At 48.8% G+C, this 16,565-nt stretch overlaps 1 protein-coding gene and 14 non-coding genes across 16 annotated transcripts in view; 13 read left to right on the plus strand and 2 right to left on the minus strand.

Moving 5' to 3' along the window:
* Positions 1–2,041, minus strand: part of tti2 (TELO2 interacting protein 2) — an 11,210-nt gene extending 9,169 nt beyond the window's left edge. For both annotated transcript variants that reach the window (XM_067574689.1, XM_067574699.1), the window contains exons 1-3: positions 1,931–2,041; positions 323–844; positions 1–154 (exon numbers count right to left, since the gene is read on the minus strand). The exon at positions 1–154 is cut by the window's left edge and continues 49 nt beyond it. In XM_067574689.1, coding sequence (XP_067430790.1) covers positions 1–154; positions 323–838 — 670 coding nt within the window. In that variant the 5' untranslated portion in view covers positions 839–844; positions 1,931–2,041. The remainder of the gene's footprint in view (positions 155–322; positions 845–1,930) is intronic.
* Positions 2,042–4,063: 2,022 nt separating this feature from the next.
* Positions 4,064–4,145, minus strand: trnas-gcu (transfer RNA serine (anticodon GCU)). The gene has a single exon. It is a non-coding gene; the product is annotated as a tRNA-Ser (tRNA).
* A 262-nt stretch (positions 4,146–4,407) lies between these two features.
* Positions 4,408–4,480, plus strand: trnaa-agc (transfer RNA alanine (anticodon AGC)). Its single transcript has one exon. It is a non-coding gene; the product is annotated as a tRNA-Ala (tRNA).
* Positions 4,481–5,418: 938 nt separating this feature from the next.
* Positions 5,419–5,491, plus strand: trnaa-agc (transfer RNA alanine (anticodon AGC)). Its single transcript has one exon. It is a non-coding gene; the product is annotated as a tRNA-Ala (tRNA).
* A 495-nt stretch (positions 5,492–5,986) lies between these two features.
* Positions 5,987–6,068, plus strand: trnas-gcu (transfer RNA serine (anticodon GCU)). Its single transcript has one exon. It is a non-coding gene; the product is annotated as a tRNA-Ser (tRNA).
* Positions 6,069–7,244: 1,176 nt separating this feature from the next.
* On the plus strand, positions 7,245–7,317 carry trnaa-agc (transfer RNA alanine (anticodon AGC)). Its single transcript has one exon. It is a non-coding gene; the product is annotated as a tRNA-Ala (tRNA).
* A 495-nt stretch (positions 7,318–7,812) lies between these two features.
* trnas-gcu (transfer RNA serine (anticodon GCU)) lies at positions 7,813–7,894 on the plus strand. The gene has a single exon. It is a non-coding gene; the product is annotated as a tRNA-Ser (tRNA).
* A 1,176-nt stretch (positions 7,895–9,070) lies between these two features.
* trnaa-agc (transfer RNA alanine (anticodon AGC)) lies at positions 9,071–9,143 on the plus strand. The gene has a single exon. It is a non-coding gene; the product is annotated as a tRNA-Ala (tRNA).
* Positions 9,144–9,638: 495 nt separating this feature from the next.
* trnas-gcu (transfer RNA serine (anticodon GCU)) lies at positions 9,639–9,720 on the plus strand. Its single transcript has one exon. It is a non-coding gene; the product is annotated as a tRNA-Ser (tRNA).
* A 1,726-nt stretch (positions 9,721–11,446) lies between these two features.
* Positions 11,447–11,528, plus strand: trnas-gcu (transfer RNA serine (anticodon GCU)). The gene has a single exon. It is a non-coding gene; the product is annotated as a tRNA-Ser (tRNA).
* Positions 11,529–12,704: 1,176 nt separating this feature from the next.
* Positions 12,705–12,777, plus strand: trnaa-agc (transfer RNA alanine (anticodon AGC)). The gene has a single exon. It is a non-coding gene; the product is annotated as a tRNA-Ala (tRNA).
* Positions 12,778–13,272: 495 nt separating this feature from the next.
* trnas-gcu (transfer RNA serine (anticodon GCU)) lies at positions 13,273–13,354 on the plus strand. Its single transcript has one exon. It is a non-coding gene; the product is annotated as a tRNA-Ser (tRNA).
* A 1,181-nt stretch (positions 13,355–14,535) lies between these two features.
* On the plus strand, positions 14,536–14,608 carry trnaa-agc (transfer RNA alanine (anticodon AGC)). Its single transcript has one exon. It is a non-coding gene; the product is annotated as a tRNA-Ala (tRNA).
* Positions 14,609–15,103: 495 nt separating this feature from the next.
* On the plus strand, positions 15,104–15,185 carry trnas-gcu (transfer RNA serine (anticodon GCU)). Its single transcript has one exon. It is a non-coding gene; the product is annotated as a tRNA-Ser (tRNA).
* A 1,181-nt stretch (positions 15,186–16,366) lies between these two features.
* Positions 16,367–16,439, plus strand: trnaa-agc (transfer RNA alanine (anticodon AGC)). Its single transcript has one exon. It is a non-coding gene; the product is annotated as a tRNA-Ala (tRNA).
* The last annotated feature ends 126 nt before the right edge of the window (positions 16,440–16,565 follow it).

The following is a 16,565-nucleotide window of genomic DNA, read 5'->3' on the forward strand; positions in this document are numbered from 1 at the left end:
TGCTCTTCCCTCCTTCTTCCTCCTCCTCTTCCTCCCCCGACCTGCCGTCCCCCATCAGGAGGTGGGCGGAGTCTCTCCAGCTCCCCGCCTTCAGCAGCGCCTCGTGCAGACTCTTTGCTGCCTCTCTGGAGGAAGAACTGGTCCAGACCTGATCCTGCATGCATGCACACACACACACACACACACACACACACACACACACACACACACACACACACTCAGTCATCTTCTAATGGTCAGTATGAACAGCAGGTTTAATGTTCATTTGAAGAGCAGGAAACCGTCTGATTGGCTGTTTCAGAGACGCTCAGCTCTGACTCACCTGGAAATGTGTGACAGTGAACACGCAGATCTGTGGAGCCACAGCGAGCAGCAGGGCGGTCTGACCTCCTCTGGCCCCGCCCTCTCCCTCCCAGTTTCCCAGAGTTCTTAGCAGCGCTCTGAGGGCGGAGCTCACCGGGACGGCTCGGGGGGGGACGCTCTGGTACTCAGCGGCCGGCAGTGAGCCGCAGTCGTCTTCACACAGCGGCAGAGCAGCGCAGCCAATCAGTGCGCCAACCACAGAGATGTACGCCGCCTGAAGCTCCGCCCACCCTGCCGCCTCCTGTTCTGCTCCGTGATTGGCTGAGGCAGGGGAGAACAGCCAGTGAGGATCTGCGCTTTGGAAGAGCTGCTCCACACGACCAATCAGGGAGGATTTATCAGCTGCACCAATCAGCTGCTGCTGCAGCCGAGACAGGAGCTCTGTGATTGGAGGGAGAGAAGGAGAGGGGAGGAGCTTCTCTGCTGAGGAGGAGGAGGAGAGATGAAGGTCATGAAGTAAAGATGAAAGTTCCATATTGAACTGGAGGAGAGAAGAAGAAGAAAGAGAGAAATGAGGAAGAAGAGAAAGATGAAGTTAATCATCAGTGTGATGTCATCGTTAAAACTGAAATTAAAAGTAATGATGATTAATTTATTAATTAATCGATTAGTTGTTTGGTCCATAAAATGTGGATCAATGTTTCCTAAAACTTCTTCAGTTTACTGTCAAAGAGACTCAAGAAACCAGAAAATATTCACATTTAACAGAATCAGAGAATTTGGACTTTTTTTTTCTTCAAAAATGACTCAAAACGATTAATTGATTATCAAAACAGCTGCAGATTGTTTTTCTGTTGATGAGTCGTTGCAGGCAGTGATCAGTGATCAATAATCTGACTGATTCAAGCAGAGCACTTAACACATGTTGAATATTAAAGGAGCAGTTTGTAGGATTTAGTGCCATCTAGTGGTGAGGTTACTCTTCCTCCTCCTCCTCCTCCTCCTCCTCAGGCTCGGGTTGAGCTGACCGAGGTCGTTATGAACCACCAATCCTACGAGCTCAAGCGTCCAGCCAGACTCCGCTAACCAACCCCGACATACGACCGCACACTGCACGAGGAAAACACCGTGGACCCTCTCTAGAGCCAGCGTTTGGTTTGTCCTCTCTGGGCTACTGTAGGAAGACGACCCGTCCCGCTGCAGACATAAAGGCTCATTCTGAGGGAACTAAATCCTACAGACTGCACCTTTAACAGTTAAACTATTTAAACTGGCTGGATAATAAGATGAGACGTTATTGATCCCAGAGGAGAGATGTGCATGTTGCAGCAGGAAACAGACAAGAACTGGCAGTAATAATACAAACAACATAACAATATAAACAATATAATACAATGAAATAATAAACAGAATTCAGTCTATATACTTTATAAACATATAAACAAATGTTACAATAGTTTGGCTGCTTCATTTATCTGAACTGTATGTTGAGTTTGAGACATTAAACATGTTTCTGTCATTATCAATGATTATTATTAATATTATATCAATTATACAACATAAATTACTAATATTCATCATTTCAGCGTCAGTTTGTTCATAAAAACGTGTGAAAGTTCAATCTGACCTGAAATCAGTCGCTTTGCTTTTTAATAATCATTTAAAAAGTCTCTTCAGCTTCGCTGCACGTCGACTGAAAGCTCCGGACTGTTTACCGGGACGGACTGTGTCACCTGAAAATACGTTCGGTCAGATACAAGCTCCGAAGGAAACGTTCCCGCCCTCCGATATGACACAACCAAAAACCAAAATATAAGTTAAAACAAACCGAAATCTTTTTATCTCATAAAACACATAAAACTCTCCTGCTTCAGAAAAACGCGACATTTGTAAATAAAGATAAAAGAAAGAAGGTGAAATAGTTTCTACATTTGTTGTTTGGAAAAATACGTGACCCTCATAAATAAAATTAATAGATAAAATAATAATAAATATATAATATACATTACATAGAACAGTTATAATATTTTATAATGATATAAAATAAAAGGAACCAGTGTTGTGTTTTTTATATTTTTTAATTGTTTCAATAAAGAAAAAAACCATAAAAAATAATTAAACAAAAATAAATAAATATGTAAATACCAGAAGCCTTTTTTTAAATTAAACTGTAGTTTCTATTTGTTCATTTTAATATTTTAGTTCTTATTTTTACATATTTTATTAGAAGGAAACCATCACAAACAGCAGAGAACATGTTCATACATGTGGAGCAGATCAGAGAATCTGTCTGATATCAGACTGTGAGCATGACAAACATCAGAGAGACTGTTGGACTCAGCTTATGGCTCCAAGAAGCTTTTATAAGTCTGGAGATGTTACATCATGTGCTAAATAAATTTCATTCATCTACGGGGGCGCTACTGAGCCCGTATCAGATATCAGGTTACGCCATTTCTGATGCAGGTGAAAGGTTTTGTGAGTTTTTGAGATCCCCTAGAACCTCAAAAATGTGATCCATTGAGGAGGAGGAGGAAGAGGAGGAGGAAGAGGAGAAAAAGAAGAAGAAGAAGAAGAAGGAAAAGGAGAAGAAGAAGAAGAAGGAGAAGAAGAAGGAGAAATGCTTGGGCCCTAATAACATGCTTCCATTCTGAGGAGGCTAGTCGGGTCGGGTCATGAAGGAAGTGCTGACTGTGTGTTTGTGTTCATCTTTGTCCTAAAAATGATACCAAATGACCTGCGTGAGCTGCTCAGGAGGTGAAAGGTCAGAGAGTAGAGGTCAGACTTGTTAGCAAACAAATTAGCAATGCTAACGTTAGCAGCTGTGGAAACTAACAAGCAATCGTTACTATAGTTCAAAAAAGCAAACAGTCAATTATCTTTATTACGTTAGATGCAACAAAACTGCAAAGCTGATTCTGAAGTTGTGTTTTTCATCCGTTACCATGACAGCCAGTGGACTGTCAAGCTGGAATAAGGTTTCAGTCAGAGAGGAAGAACAGAAAACCTGGATGTGTTACCAACGTTCTTGGCAAAGACGACGGATTAGATGCATCACAGCGAGGAGAGAAGTAACGTTACATCAGGTAACACACAACGGTTTGTTTTGACAACTTGTAAATTAACATGAACTCGTTAAAAGCAATCAGCTGTGAAATCAGTGCTGATCAGGTTTGTGTCTCCCGGCTGGTTTCAGGTTTCTCTGCATGGGTCTGAGTCTCAGCTTTCAAATAATAGACGGGTCTGGTTTGGTTCTAATACATTTCTGGGTCTTCATGGGTTTGGGCCTGAATGTTTGGACCCGTGAAGAAGTCTAGCTTGAAGCACACCTGTCTGCAGACGAGAGAAGTAACAGCAGCGTTACTGGTGCTCATTGATGGGATTAATAATCACTGAGAGCAGGAGAATGATCCAGGTCCAGGTAGGTTTATCTCAGTGGGTTGAGAGACATTAAAGAACACACCGATGCGTGTCGGTGTGCGTCTTCTTCAGGGTGTGGAGACACAAAGACACTGAGTTCACACCTGTCTGCAACTGGTCATCAAGCAGTAGTGAGTATTCTGTCCACCAGTGGGCGCCATTTACACGACATGAGAGAATTAACAACACTTTAAGTCTCTGGTTTGTTTCAGTACATGTGACGATGAATCAACAAGGCAGAGAACATTTCTGATGAAGAAATCTTATTGTTTCAAAGAGGATCGTCATAACGGAGCCAGTTATCCTGTTGACATGGAAACACAGAGAACTAAACTAAATGCGACGAGGATGGGATTCGAACCCACGCGTGCAGAGCACAATGGATTAGCAGTCCATCGCCTTAACCACTCGGCCACCTCGTCTGTTGTACTTGGTATTTCACAATAAAGGTCTGATGGAGAATACCAACCCCGTAAATGTGGAGAGAAAGAAGAACAGAATGGACCTTTAGTTAGATGAGTTTGCTGGTAGTTTAATGAAAGTGAGGATCAGAGGAGATGCTGGATGTTCTGGCTTGTGCCTCAGAGTTTGTCTGCAGTTCAGAAACATGAATCCACTTCCTAAAATAGAAGCGGGGGGGGGTTAGGGGGGGACGAAAAGCTACACCATGCACCCATCTCTGCAGGGGAATTAGCTCAAATGGTAGAGCGCTCGCTTAGCATGCGAGAGGTAGCGGGATCGATGCCCGCATTCTCCAGGAGACTTTTAACCCTTTTCTGCTCTCCTGACAGGTTTCCATCATGCTGGTTTAAGGTAAAGTCTAGCTAATTTAAGTGAGAGATTCGTTCCATCACTGTGGTTTGTATGATCACCGGCTTGGTAACCATGGTAACTTATTCAGCAGAACTAGCTGCTCCGTAGCAGGATAACTGTCAAGCTTAATTCAGCTGTGTGTCAAAGAACGTCTGACGGATGGAAACAGACGCTTCCATCAAGTGTCTTTTCACACTCGCATCACTTGTTCAGAAACATGAAACAGAAGAACTGTTCAGTTAATCTCACAGGGTCACTTCTGTGTTGGAGTGAAGCCTTTTATTTAAAAGTTTAGCATTTATAATTTATAAAAGTGTGCCAACGGATGGAACCGTCAACCGTTGCTCTTCTAACCTTTAAACCATCACTGCCCACCTACAGGTAGAGATCAGTCGTCTCCTTCACCTTGTTAATTGCAAAAGTTTTACCCTTTTTGGTGAAAACTCTTTTATATTCTTCATATAGTTTCATCAGCAGGTTTGTTCTGCTGCTGAGAAGAATACCGCTCTAGTTTTCTCTTCTTTTTACGCCACTTGTCAACAATCGACTGTTCTGGGCTGCTCATGTCTTCCATGCACACTGCCGGCTTATTTCAGCCTGGTTAGAGTCAACGTTGACTAGTCACAGCTGAGCTTGTTTGGCACGTTGTTGCCATATAAAGACGTTTTTTGCTGTATGTAAGTGGCTTGTATCTCGCTAAAGTTACTGTTTGTTTTGTAGAGACATCCTGCCAAGAGCCTAAATATGATGACAGCCTCACAGAGCTGCTACATGGCTGTAGACAAACAGTCATAGGACTTCAGAAATATACAAAACACATTTGATGAGACATTTTACCTTGACGGACAAACTGTGAACTGAACTCTACAGCATGTGACCACAGGGGAATTAGCTCAAATGGTAGAGCGCTCGCTTAGCATGCGAGAGGTAGCGGGATCGACGCCCGCATTCTCCACAAGCCTTTCCCGCTGTCTCCGCGTAATGGTGCCTGGGACTTTCTCGTGCACTACAGCAAACAACCCCATCTGTGCGGTTAATTCAGAGGTGAGATAGAGAGAGTCCTCTTACATGTAAGGTCAGCACTCTGCTGGCATGTCTTTTCTTCCCGCGCATCATTTCTTTCAACCTCCTCCTCCAGTCTTAACTTCTGCATAAAGTTGAATTTTTCTCAACTTCCCTTTGAGCAGCAGTGGCAGTTTTTGAGAGTCCACGTCATACTGAAAGGCGTCCTGTTGTGTCTCCAGTGTTGGAGTCTGCATGTGTGAACGGGCTGTTAGACTGTCAGATATGATTCAATCCTTCCCAAAAGGCTCCTCAACTATTCACACCTTCAGTCCCGTGACTCTGACCGCTCTCACGACCGCCACGTTAGCCGACGTCAATGCGTTTCACAGATTGTCCATACAACGCCGCGGCTGTATGGATTGTATGTATTGAAACCCCGTCAACAGACGAGGTGGCCGAGTGGTTAAGGCGATGGACTGCTAATCCATTGTGCTCTGCACGCGTGGGTTCGAATCCCATCCTCGTCGAGTCAGCTTGACTTTAGTCTGCTGCGTTTACATGTCGTGGAGCTAACCGGCTCCATGACTAAGGCCTCCATGTGGCAGCATTGAAGGCAGTGAATTCAACTCATCTAATCACAGGGTCCGGTCAAGGAGGGGAAATCAATCCGCACACCAGCGACCAATCGCAAGCCCTCTTGCAAGCGCTCCCTATGATACTTGGGTGGGGGGAGGGGGGAACAGAGAGTCCAAAATGGAGGCAGCTATCCTAGCCTGTTAGATGCCTTGCACCGCTGGCGTTTCAAATCAAAGCTGCTGCACAACAGAGAGCTGCTTTGCACTCAGTTATGAGAGGAGGCCACGATACTGCTACCTCTTTGAATGAGCCGTGTATAAATGTCAAGACGAGGAAACGGAACAGCGGAGAGAAACTCTGGGACCTGCTGTGAATGACTAGCGGTGGCCCAGCCGGCTAGCGAGTTAGCGCTTAGCTGGCCCGCTACAGCAGCTCACCAACCAGCCCCGTGAATGTCACTACGCCACCAAGTTTTCGGCCCCACCTAACAGCCCCTGCAGCCAGGCCTCTCTGCGATGGACAGTGGGGTCTCCCGGGACCTCTTTCCTTCTCCCGCTCTCTCTCCCTCTTCCACTCGGGACTTTGTGTCCTTTGGGTCCTATGGATGCCTCATCCAGACCTTTCTGATTACGACTGTCTTACCCACGTTCAGATGCAAAACCGCTTCTCCACGTTAGCTAGACTTTCCCTACGTAAGTAGAAGAAATGCCTAAAAGCCTTTTGGAGAATGCGGGCGTCGATCCCGCTACCTCTCACATGCGAAGCGAGCGCTCTACCATTTGAGCTAATTCCCCTACCAAGAAAGGGAAGCTATCTAGTTCCGTGCTGCACTTCCCTTCCTTCCTCCCCTGTGGAGGATTCGTGATACTGGAGGGGGAAAAAAACCTATCTTTATTTGGTGTCTCCACTTAGGAAAGACACCCATGAAACCCTCCAGACCTTCCAGGTCTGTGTGAAGACCTCCCAATCAATTGCGCTCTTCACGCCTCTGATCCAACGCCATCCTCGTCAGCTCATGTTCAATTCAATCTTCTGTCTTTACACGACTACAAGTTAACAAGAAAAGCCACATTTCACCACTGCAGGGGGGAGTGATCAAAAGTGAAGAGAGTGCTTTTCAGACGACAGGGGAATTAGCTCAAATGGTAGAGCGCTCGCTTAGCATGCGAGAGGTAGCGGGATCGACGCCCGCATTCTCCACAAGCCTTTCCCGCTGTCTCCGCGTAATGGTGCCTGGGACTTTCTCGTGCACTACAGCAAACAACCCCATCTGTGCGGTTAATTCAGAGGTGAGATAGAGAGAGTCCTCTTACATGTAAGGTCAGCACTCTGCTGGCATGTCTTTTCTTCCCGCGCATCATTTCTTTCAACCTCCTCCTCCAGTCTTAACTTCTGCATAAAGTTGAATTTTTCTCAACTTCCCTTTGAGCAGCAGTGGCAGTTTTTGAGAGTCCACGTCATACTGAAAGGCGTCCTGTTGTGTCTCCAGTGTTGGAGTCTGCATGTGGGAACGGGCTGTTAGACTGTCAGCTATGATTCAATCCTTCCCAAAAGGCTCCTCAACTATTCACACCTTCAGTCCCGTGACTCTGACCGCTCTCACTACCGCCACGTTAGCCGACGTCAATGCGTTTCACAGATTGTCCATACAACGCCGCGGCTGTATGGATTGTATGTATTGAAACCCCATTAACAGACGAGGTGGCCGAGTGGTTAAGGCGATGGACTGCTAATCCATTGTGCTCTGCACGCGTGGGTTCGAATCCCATCCTCGTCGAGTCAGCTTGACTTTAGTCCGCTGCGTTTACATGTCGTGGAGCTAACCGGCTCCATGAGACTAAGGCCTCCATGCGGCAGAATTGAAGGCAGTGAATTCAACTCATCTAATCACAGGGTCCGGTCAAGGAGGGGAAATAAATCCGCACACCAGCGACCAATCGCAAGCGCAAGCGCTCCCTATGATACTTGGGTGGGGGCAACAGAGAGTCCAAAACGGAGGCAGCTATCCTAGCCTGTTGGATGCCTTGCACCGCTGGCGTTTCAAATCAAAGCTGCTGCACAACAGAGAGCTGCTTTGCACTCAGTTATGAGAGGAGGCCACGATACTGCTACCTCTTTGAATGAGCCGTGTATAAATGTCAAGACGAGGAAACGGAACAGCGGAGAGAAAACAGAGAGAAACTCTGGGAGCTGCTGTGAATGACTAGCGGTGGCCCAGCCGGCTAGCGAGTTAGCGCTTAGCTGGCCAGCTACAGCAGCTCACCAACCAGCCCCGTGAATGTCATTACGCCACCAAGTTTTCGGCCCCACCTAACAGCCCCTGCAGCCAGGCCTCTCTGCGGTGGACAGTGGGGTCTCCCGGGACCTCTTTCCTTCTCCCGCTCTCTCTCCCTCTTCCACTCGGGACTTTGTGTCCTTTGGGTCCTATGGATGCCTCATCCAGACCTTTCTGATTACGACTGTCTTACCCACGTTCAGATGCAAAACCGCTTCTCCACGTTAGCTAGACTTTCCCTATGTAAGTAGAAGAAATGCCTAAAAGCCTTTTGGAGAATGCGGGCGTCGATCCCGCTACCTCTCACATGCGAAGCGAGCGCTCTACCATTTGAGCTAATTCCCCTACCAAGAAAGGGAAGCTATCTAGTTCCGTGCTGCACTTCCCTTCCTTCCTCCCCTGTGGAGGATTCGTGATACTGGAGGGGGAAAAAAACCTATCTTTATTTGGTGTCTCCACTTAGGAAAGACACCCATGAAACCCTCCAGACCTTCCAGGTCTGTGTGAAGACCTCCCAATCAATTGCGCTCTTCACGCCTCTGATCCAACGCCATCCTCGTCAGCTCATGTTCAATTCAATCTTCTGTCTTTACACGACTACAAGTTAACAAGAAAAGCCACATTTCACCACTGCAGGGGGGAGTGATCAAAAGTGAAGAGAGTGCTTTTCAGACGACAGGGGAATTAGCTCAAATGGTAGAGCGCTCGCTTAGCATGCGAGAGGTAGCGGGATCGACGCCCGCATTCTCCACAAGCCTTTCCCGCTGTCTCCGCGTAATGGTGCCTGGGACTTTCTCGTGCACTACAGCAAACAACCCCATCTGTGCGGTTAATTCAGAGGTGAGATAGAGAGAGTCCTCTTACATGTAAGGTCAGCACTCTGCTGGCATGTCTTTTCTTCCCGCGCATCATTTCTTTCAACCTCCTCCTCCAGTCTTAACTTCTGCATAAAGTTGAATTTTTCTCAACTTCCCTTTGAGCAGCAGTGGCAGTTTTTGAGAGTCCACGTCATACTGAAAGGCGTCCTGTTGTGTCTCCAGTGTTGGAGTCTGCATGTGGGAACGGGCTGTTAGACTGTCAGCTATGATTCAATCCTTCCCAAAAGGCTCCTCAACTATTCACACCTTCAGTCCCGTGACTCTGACCGCTCTCACTACCGCCACGTTACCCGACGTCAATGCGTTTCACAGATTGTCCATACAACGCCGCGGCTGTATGGATTGTATGTATTGAAACCCCATTAACAGACGAGGTGGCCGAGTGGTTAAGGCGATGGACTGCTAATCCATTGTGCTCTGCACGCGTGGGTTCGAATCCCATCCTCGTCGAGTCAGCTTGACTTTAGTCCGCTGCGTTTACATGTCGTGGAGCTAACCGGCTCCATGAGACTAAGGCCTCCATGCGGCAGAATTGAAGGCAGTGAATTCAACTCATCTAATCACAGGGTCCGGTCAAGGAGGGGAAATAAATCCGCACACCAGCGACCAATGGCAAGCGCAAGCGCTCCCTATGATACTTGGGTGGGGGCAACAGAGAGTCCAAAACGGAGGCAGCTATCCTAGCCTGTTGGATGCCTTGCACCGCTGGCGTTTCAAATCAAAGCTGCTGCACAACAGAGAGCTGCTTTGCACTCAGTTATGAGAGGAGGCCACGATACTGCTACCTCTTTGAATGAGCCGTGTATAAATGTCAAGACGAGGAAACGGAACAGCGGAGAGAAAACAGAGAGAAACTCTGGGAGCTGCTGTGAATGACTAGCGGTGGCCCAGCCGGCTAGCGAGTTAGCGCTTAGCTGGCCAGCTACAGCAGCTCACCAACCAGCCCCGTGAATGTCATTACGCCACCAAGTTTTCGGCCCCACCTAACAGCCCCTGCAGCCAGGCCTCTCTGCGATGGACAGTGGGGTCTCCCGGGACCTCTTTCCTTCTCCCGCTCTCTCTCCCTCTTCCACTCGGGACTTTGTGTCCTTTGGGTCCTATGGATGCCTCATCCAGACCTTTCTGTCTTACCCACGTTCAGATGCAAAACCGCTTCTCCACGTTAGCTAGACTTTCCCTACGTAAGTAGAAGAAATGCCTAAAAGCCTTTTGGAGAATGCAGGCGACGATCCCGCTACCTCTCACATGCGAAGCGAGCGCTCTACCATTTGAGCTAATTCCCCTACCAAGAAAGGGAAGCTATCTAGTTCCGTGCTGCACTTCCCTTCCTTCCTCCCCTGTGGAGGATTCGTGATACTGGAGGGGGAAAAAAACCTATCTTTATTTGGTGTCTCCACTTAGGAAAGACACCCATGAAACCCTCCAGACCTTCCAGGTCTGTGTGAAGACCTCCCAATCAATTGCGCTCTTCATGCCTCTGATCCAACGCCATCCTCGTCAGCTCATGTTCAATTCAATCTTCTGTCTTTACACGACTACAAGTTAACAAGAAAAGCCACATTTCACGACTGCAGGGGGGAGTGATCAAAAGTGAAGAGAGTGCTTTTCAGACGACAGGGGAATTAGCTCAAATGGTAGAGTGCTCGCTTAGCATGCGAGAGGTAGCGGGATCGACGCCCGCATTCTCCACAAGCCTTTCCCGCTGTCTCCGCGTAATGGTGCCTGGGACTTTCTCGTGCACTACAGCAAACAACCCCATCTGTGCGGTTAATTCAGAGGTGAGATAGAGAGAGTCCTCTTACATGTAAGGTCAGCACTCTGCTGGCATGTCTTTTCTTCCCGCGCATCATTTCTTTCAACCTCCTCCTCCAGTCTTAACTTCTGCATAAAGTTGAATTTTTCTCAACTTCCCTTTGAGCAGCAGTGGCAGTTTTTGAGAGTCCACGTCATACTGAAAGGCGTCCTGTTGTGTCTCCAGTGTTGGAGTCTGCATGTGTGAACGGGCTGTCAGCTATGATTCAATCCTTCCGAAAAGGCTCCTCAACTATTCACACCTTCAGTCCCGTGACTCTGACCGCTCTCACTACCGCCACGTTACCCGACGTCAATGCGTTTCACAGATTGTCCATACAACGCCGCGGCTGTATGGATTGTATGTATTGAAACCCTGTCAACAGAGGAGGTGGCTGAGTGGTTAAGGCGATGGACTGCTAATCCATTGTGCTCTGCACGCGTGGGTTCGAATCCCATCCTCGTCGAGTCAGCTTGACTTTAGTCCGCTGCGTTTACATGTCGTGGAGCTAACCGGCTCCATGACTAAGGCCTCCATGCGGCAGCATTGAAGGCAGTGAATTCAACTCATCTAATCACAGGGTCCGGTCAAGGAGGGGAAATCAATCCGCACACCAGCGACCAATCGCAAGCCCTCTTGCAAGCGCTCTCTATGATACTTGGGTGGGGGGCGGGGGGAACAGAGAGTCCAAAACGGAGGCAGCTATCCTAGCCTGTTAGATGCCTTGCACCGCTGGCGTTTCAAATCAAAGCTGCTGCACAACAGAGAGCTGCTTTGCACTCAGTTATGAGAGGAGGCCACGATACTGCTACCTCTTTGAATGAGCCGTGTATAAATGTCAAGACGAGGAAACGGAACAGCGGAGAGAAACTCTGGGAGCTGCTGTGAATGACTAGCGGTGGCCCAGCCGGCTAGCGAGTTAGCGCTTAGCTGGCCCGCTACAGCAGCTCACCAACCAGCCCCGTGAATGTCACTACGCCACCAAGTTTTCGGCCCCACCTAACAGCCCCTGCAGCCAGGCCTCTCTGCGATGGACAGTGGGGTCTCCCGGGACCTCTTTCCTTCTCCTGCTCTCTCTCCCTCTTCCACTCGGGACTTTGTGTCCTTTGGGTCCTATGGATGCCTCATCCAGACCTTTCTGATTACGACTGTCTTACCCACGTTCAGATGCAAAACCGCTTCTCCACGTTAGCTAGACTTTCCCTACGTAAGTAGAAGAAATGCCTAAAAGCCTTTTGGAGAATGCGGGCGTCGATCCCGCTACCTCTCACATGCGAAGCGAGCGCTCTACCATTTGAGCTAATTCCCCTACCAAGAAAGGGAAGCTATCTAGTTCCGTGCTGCACTTCCCTTCCTTCCTCCCCTGTGGAGGATTCGTGATACTGGAGGGGGAAAAAAACCTATCTTTATTTGGTGTCTCCACTTAGGAAAGACACCCATGAAACCCTCCAGACCTTCCAGGTCTGTGTGAAGACCTCCCAATCAATTGCGCTCTTCACGCCTCTGATCCAACGCCATCCTCGTCAGCTCATGTTCAATTCAATCTTCTGTCTTTACACGACTACAAGTTAACAAGAAAAGCCACATTTCACCACTGCAGGGGGGAGTGATCAAAAGTGAAGAGAGTGCTTTTCAGACGACAGGGGAATTAGCTCAAATGGTAGAGCGCTCGCTTAGCATGCGAGAGGTAGCGGGATCGACGCCCGCATTCTCCACAAGCCTTTCCCGCTGTCTCCGCGTAATGGTGCCTGGGACTTTCTCGTGCACTACAGCAAACAACCCCATCTGTGCGGTTAATTCAGAGGTGAGATAGAGAGAGTCCTCTTACATGTAAGGTCAGCACTCTGCTGGCATGTCCTTTCTTCCCGCGCATCATTTCTTTCAACCTCCTCCTCCAGTCTTAACTTCTGCATAAAGTTGAATTTTTCTCAACTTCCCTTTGAGCAGCAGTGGCAGTTTTTGAGAGTCCACGTCATACTGAAAGGCGTCCTGTTGTGTCTCCAGTGTTGGAGTCTGCATGTGTGAACGGGCTGTTAGACTGTCAGCTATGATTCAATCCTTCCCAAAAGGCTCCTCAACTATTCACACCTTCAGTCCCGTGACTCTGACCGCTCTCACTACCGCCACGTTACCCGACGTCAATGCGTTTCACAGATTGTCCATACAACGCCGCGGCTGTATGGATTGTATGTATTGAAACCCCATTAACAGACGAGGTGGCCGAGTGGTTAAGGCGATGGACTGCTAATCCATTGTGCTCTGCACGCGTGGGTTTGAATCCCATCCTCGTCGAGTCAGCTTGACTTTAGTCCGCTGCGTTTACATGTCGTGGAGCTAACCGGCTCCATGACTAAGGCCTCCATGCGGCAGCATTGAAGGCAGTGAATTCAACTCATCTAATCACAGGGTCCGGTCAAGGAGGGGAAATCAATCCGCACACCAGCGACCAATCGCAAGCGCAAGCGCTCCCTATGATACTTGGGTGGGGGGCGGGGGCAACAGAGAGTCCAAAACGGAGGCAGCTATCCTAGCCTGTTGGATGCCTTGCACCGCTGGCGTTTCAAATCAAAGCTGCTGCACAACAGAGAGCTGCTTTGCACTCAGTTATGAGAGGAGGCCACGATACTGCTACCTCTTTGAATGAGCCGTGTATAAATGTCAAGACGAGGAAACGGAACAGCGGAGAGAAAACAGAGAGAAACTCTGGGAGCTGCTGTGAATGACTAGCGGTGGCCCAGCCGGCTAGCGAGTTAGCGCTTAGCTGGCCAGCTACAGCAGCTCACCAACCAGCCCCGTGAATGTCATTACGCCACCAAGTTTTCGGCCCCACCTAACAGCCCCTGCAGCCAGGCCTCTCTGCGATGGACAGTGGGGTCTCCCGGGACCTCTTTCCTTCTCCCGCTCTCTCTCCCTCTTCCACTCGGGACTTTGTGTCCTTTGGGTCCTATGGATGCCTCATCCAGACCTTTCTGATTACGACTGTCTTACCCACGTTCAGATGCAAAACCGCTTCTCCACGTTAGCTAGACTTTCCCTACGTAAGTAGAAGAAATGCCTAAAAGCCTTTTGGAGAATGCGGGCGTCGATCCCGCTACCTCTCACATGCGAAGCGAGCGCTCTACCATTTGAGCTAATTCCCCTACCAAGAAAGGGAAGCTATCTAGTTCCGTGCTGCACTTCCCTTCCTTCCTCCCCTGTGGAGGATTCGTGATACTGGAGGGGGAAAAAAACCTATCTTTATTTGGTGTCTCCACTTAGGAAAGACACCCATGAAACCCTCCAGACCTTCCAGGTCTGTGTGAAGACCTCCCAATCAATTGCGCTCTTCACGCCTCTGATCCAACGCCATCCTCGTCAGCTCATGTTCAATTCAATCTTCTGTCTTTACACGACTACAAGTTAACAAGAAAAGCCACATTTCACCACTGCAGGGGGGAGTGATCAAAAGTGAAGAGAGTGCTTTTTAGGCGACAGGGGAATTAGCTCAAATGGTAGAGCGCTCGCTTAGCATGCGAGAGGTAGCGGGATCGACGCCCGCATTCTCCACAAGCCTTTCCCGCTGTCTCCGCGTAATGGTGCCTGGGACTTTCTCGTGCACTACAGCAAACAACCCCATCTGTGCGGTTAATTCAGAGGTGAGATAGAGAGAGTTCTCTTACATGTAAGGTCAGCACTCTGCTGGCATGTCCTTTCTTCCCGCGCATCATTTCTTTCAACCTCCTCCTCCAGTCTTAACTTCTGCATAAAGTTGAATTTTTCTCAACTTCCCTTTGAGCAGCAGTGGCAGTTTTTGAGAGTCCACGTCATACTGAAAGGCGTCCTGTTGTGTCTCCAGTGTTGGAGTCTGCATGTGTGAACGGGCTGTTAGACTGTCAGCTATGATTCAATCCTTCCGAAAAGGCTCCTCAACTATTCACACCTTCAGTCCCGTGACTCTGACCGCTCTCACTACCGCCACGTTAGCCGACGTCAATGCGTTTCACAGATTGTCCATACAACGCCGCGGCTGTATGGATTGTATGTATTGAAACCCCATTAACAGACGAGGTGGCCGAGTGGTTAAGGCGATGGACTGCTAATCCATTGTGCTCTGCACGCGTGGGTTCGAATCCCATCCTCGTCGAGTCAGCTTGACTTTAGTCCGCTGCGTTTACATGTCGTGGAGCTAACCGGCTCCATGACTAAGGCCTCCATGCGGCAGCATTGAAGGCAGTGAATTCAACTCATCTAATCACAGGGTCCGGTCAAGGAGGGGAAATCAATCCGCACACCAGCGACCAATCGCAAGCGCAAGCGCTCCCTATGATACTTGGGTGGGGGGCGGGGGCAACAGAGAGTCCAAAACGGAGGCAGCTATCCTAGCCTGTTGGATGCCTTGCACCGCTGGCGTTTCAAATCAAAGCTGCTGCACAACAGAGAGCTGCTTTGCACTCAGTTATGAGAGGAGGCCACGATACTGCTACCTCTTTGAATGAGCCGTGTATAAATGTCAAGACGAGGAAACGGAACAGCGGAGAGAAAACAGAGAGAAACTCTGGGAGCTGCTGTGAATGACTAGCGGTGGCCCAGCCGGCTAGCGAGTTAGCGCTTAGCTGGCCAGCTACAGCAGCTCACCAACCAGCCCCGTGAATGTCATTACGCCACCAAGTTTTCGGCCCCACCTAACAGCCCCTGCAGCCAGGCCTCTCTGCGATGGACAGTGGGGTCTCCCGGGACCTCTTTCCTTCTCCCGCTCTCTCTCCCTCTTCCACTCGGGACTTTGTGTCCTTTGGGTCCTATGGATGCCTCATCCAGACCTTTCTGATTACGACTGTCTTACCCACGTTCAGATGCAAAACCGCTTCTCCACGTTAGCTAGACTTTCCCTACGTAAGTAGAAGAAATGCCTAAAAGCCTTTTGGAGAATGCGGGCGTCGATCCCGCTACCTCTCACATGCGAAGCGAGCGCTCTACCATTTGAGCTAATTCCCCTACCAAGAAAGGGAAGCTATCTAGTTCCGTGCTGCACTTCCCTTCCTTCCTCCCCTGTGGAGGATTCGTGATACTGGAGGGGGAAAAAAACCTATCTTTATTTGGTGTCTCCACTTAGGAAAGACACCCATGAAACCCTCCAGACCTTCCAGGTCTGTGTGAAGACCTCCCAATCAATTGCGCTCTTCACGCCTCTGATCCAACGCCATCCTCGTCAGCTCATGTTCAATTCAATCTTCTGTCTTTACACGACTACAAGTTAACAAGAAAAGCCACATTTCACCACTGCAGGGGGGAGTGATCAAAAGTGAAGAGAGTGCTTTTCAGACGACAGGGGAATTAGCTCAAATGGTAGAGCGCTCGCTTAGCATGCGAGAGGTAGCGGGATCGACGCCCGCATTCTCCACAAGCCTTTCCCGCTGTCTCCGCGTAATGGTGCCTGGGACTTTCTCGTGCACTACAGCAAACAACCCCATCTGTGCGGTTAATTCAGAGGTGAGATAGAGAGAGTCCTCTTACATGTAAGGTCAGC

The sequence above is a fragment of the Thunnus thynnus genome, chromosome 2 (assembly GCF_963924715.1).
Source record: "Thunnus thynnus chromosome 2, fThuThy2.1, whole genome shotgun sequence".
Classification (NCBI taxonomy): domain Eukaryota; kingdom Metazoa; phylum Chordata; class Actinopteri; order Scombriformes; family Scombridae; genus Thunnus; species Thunnus thynnus.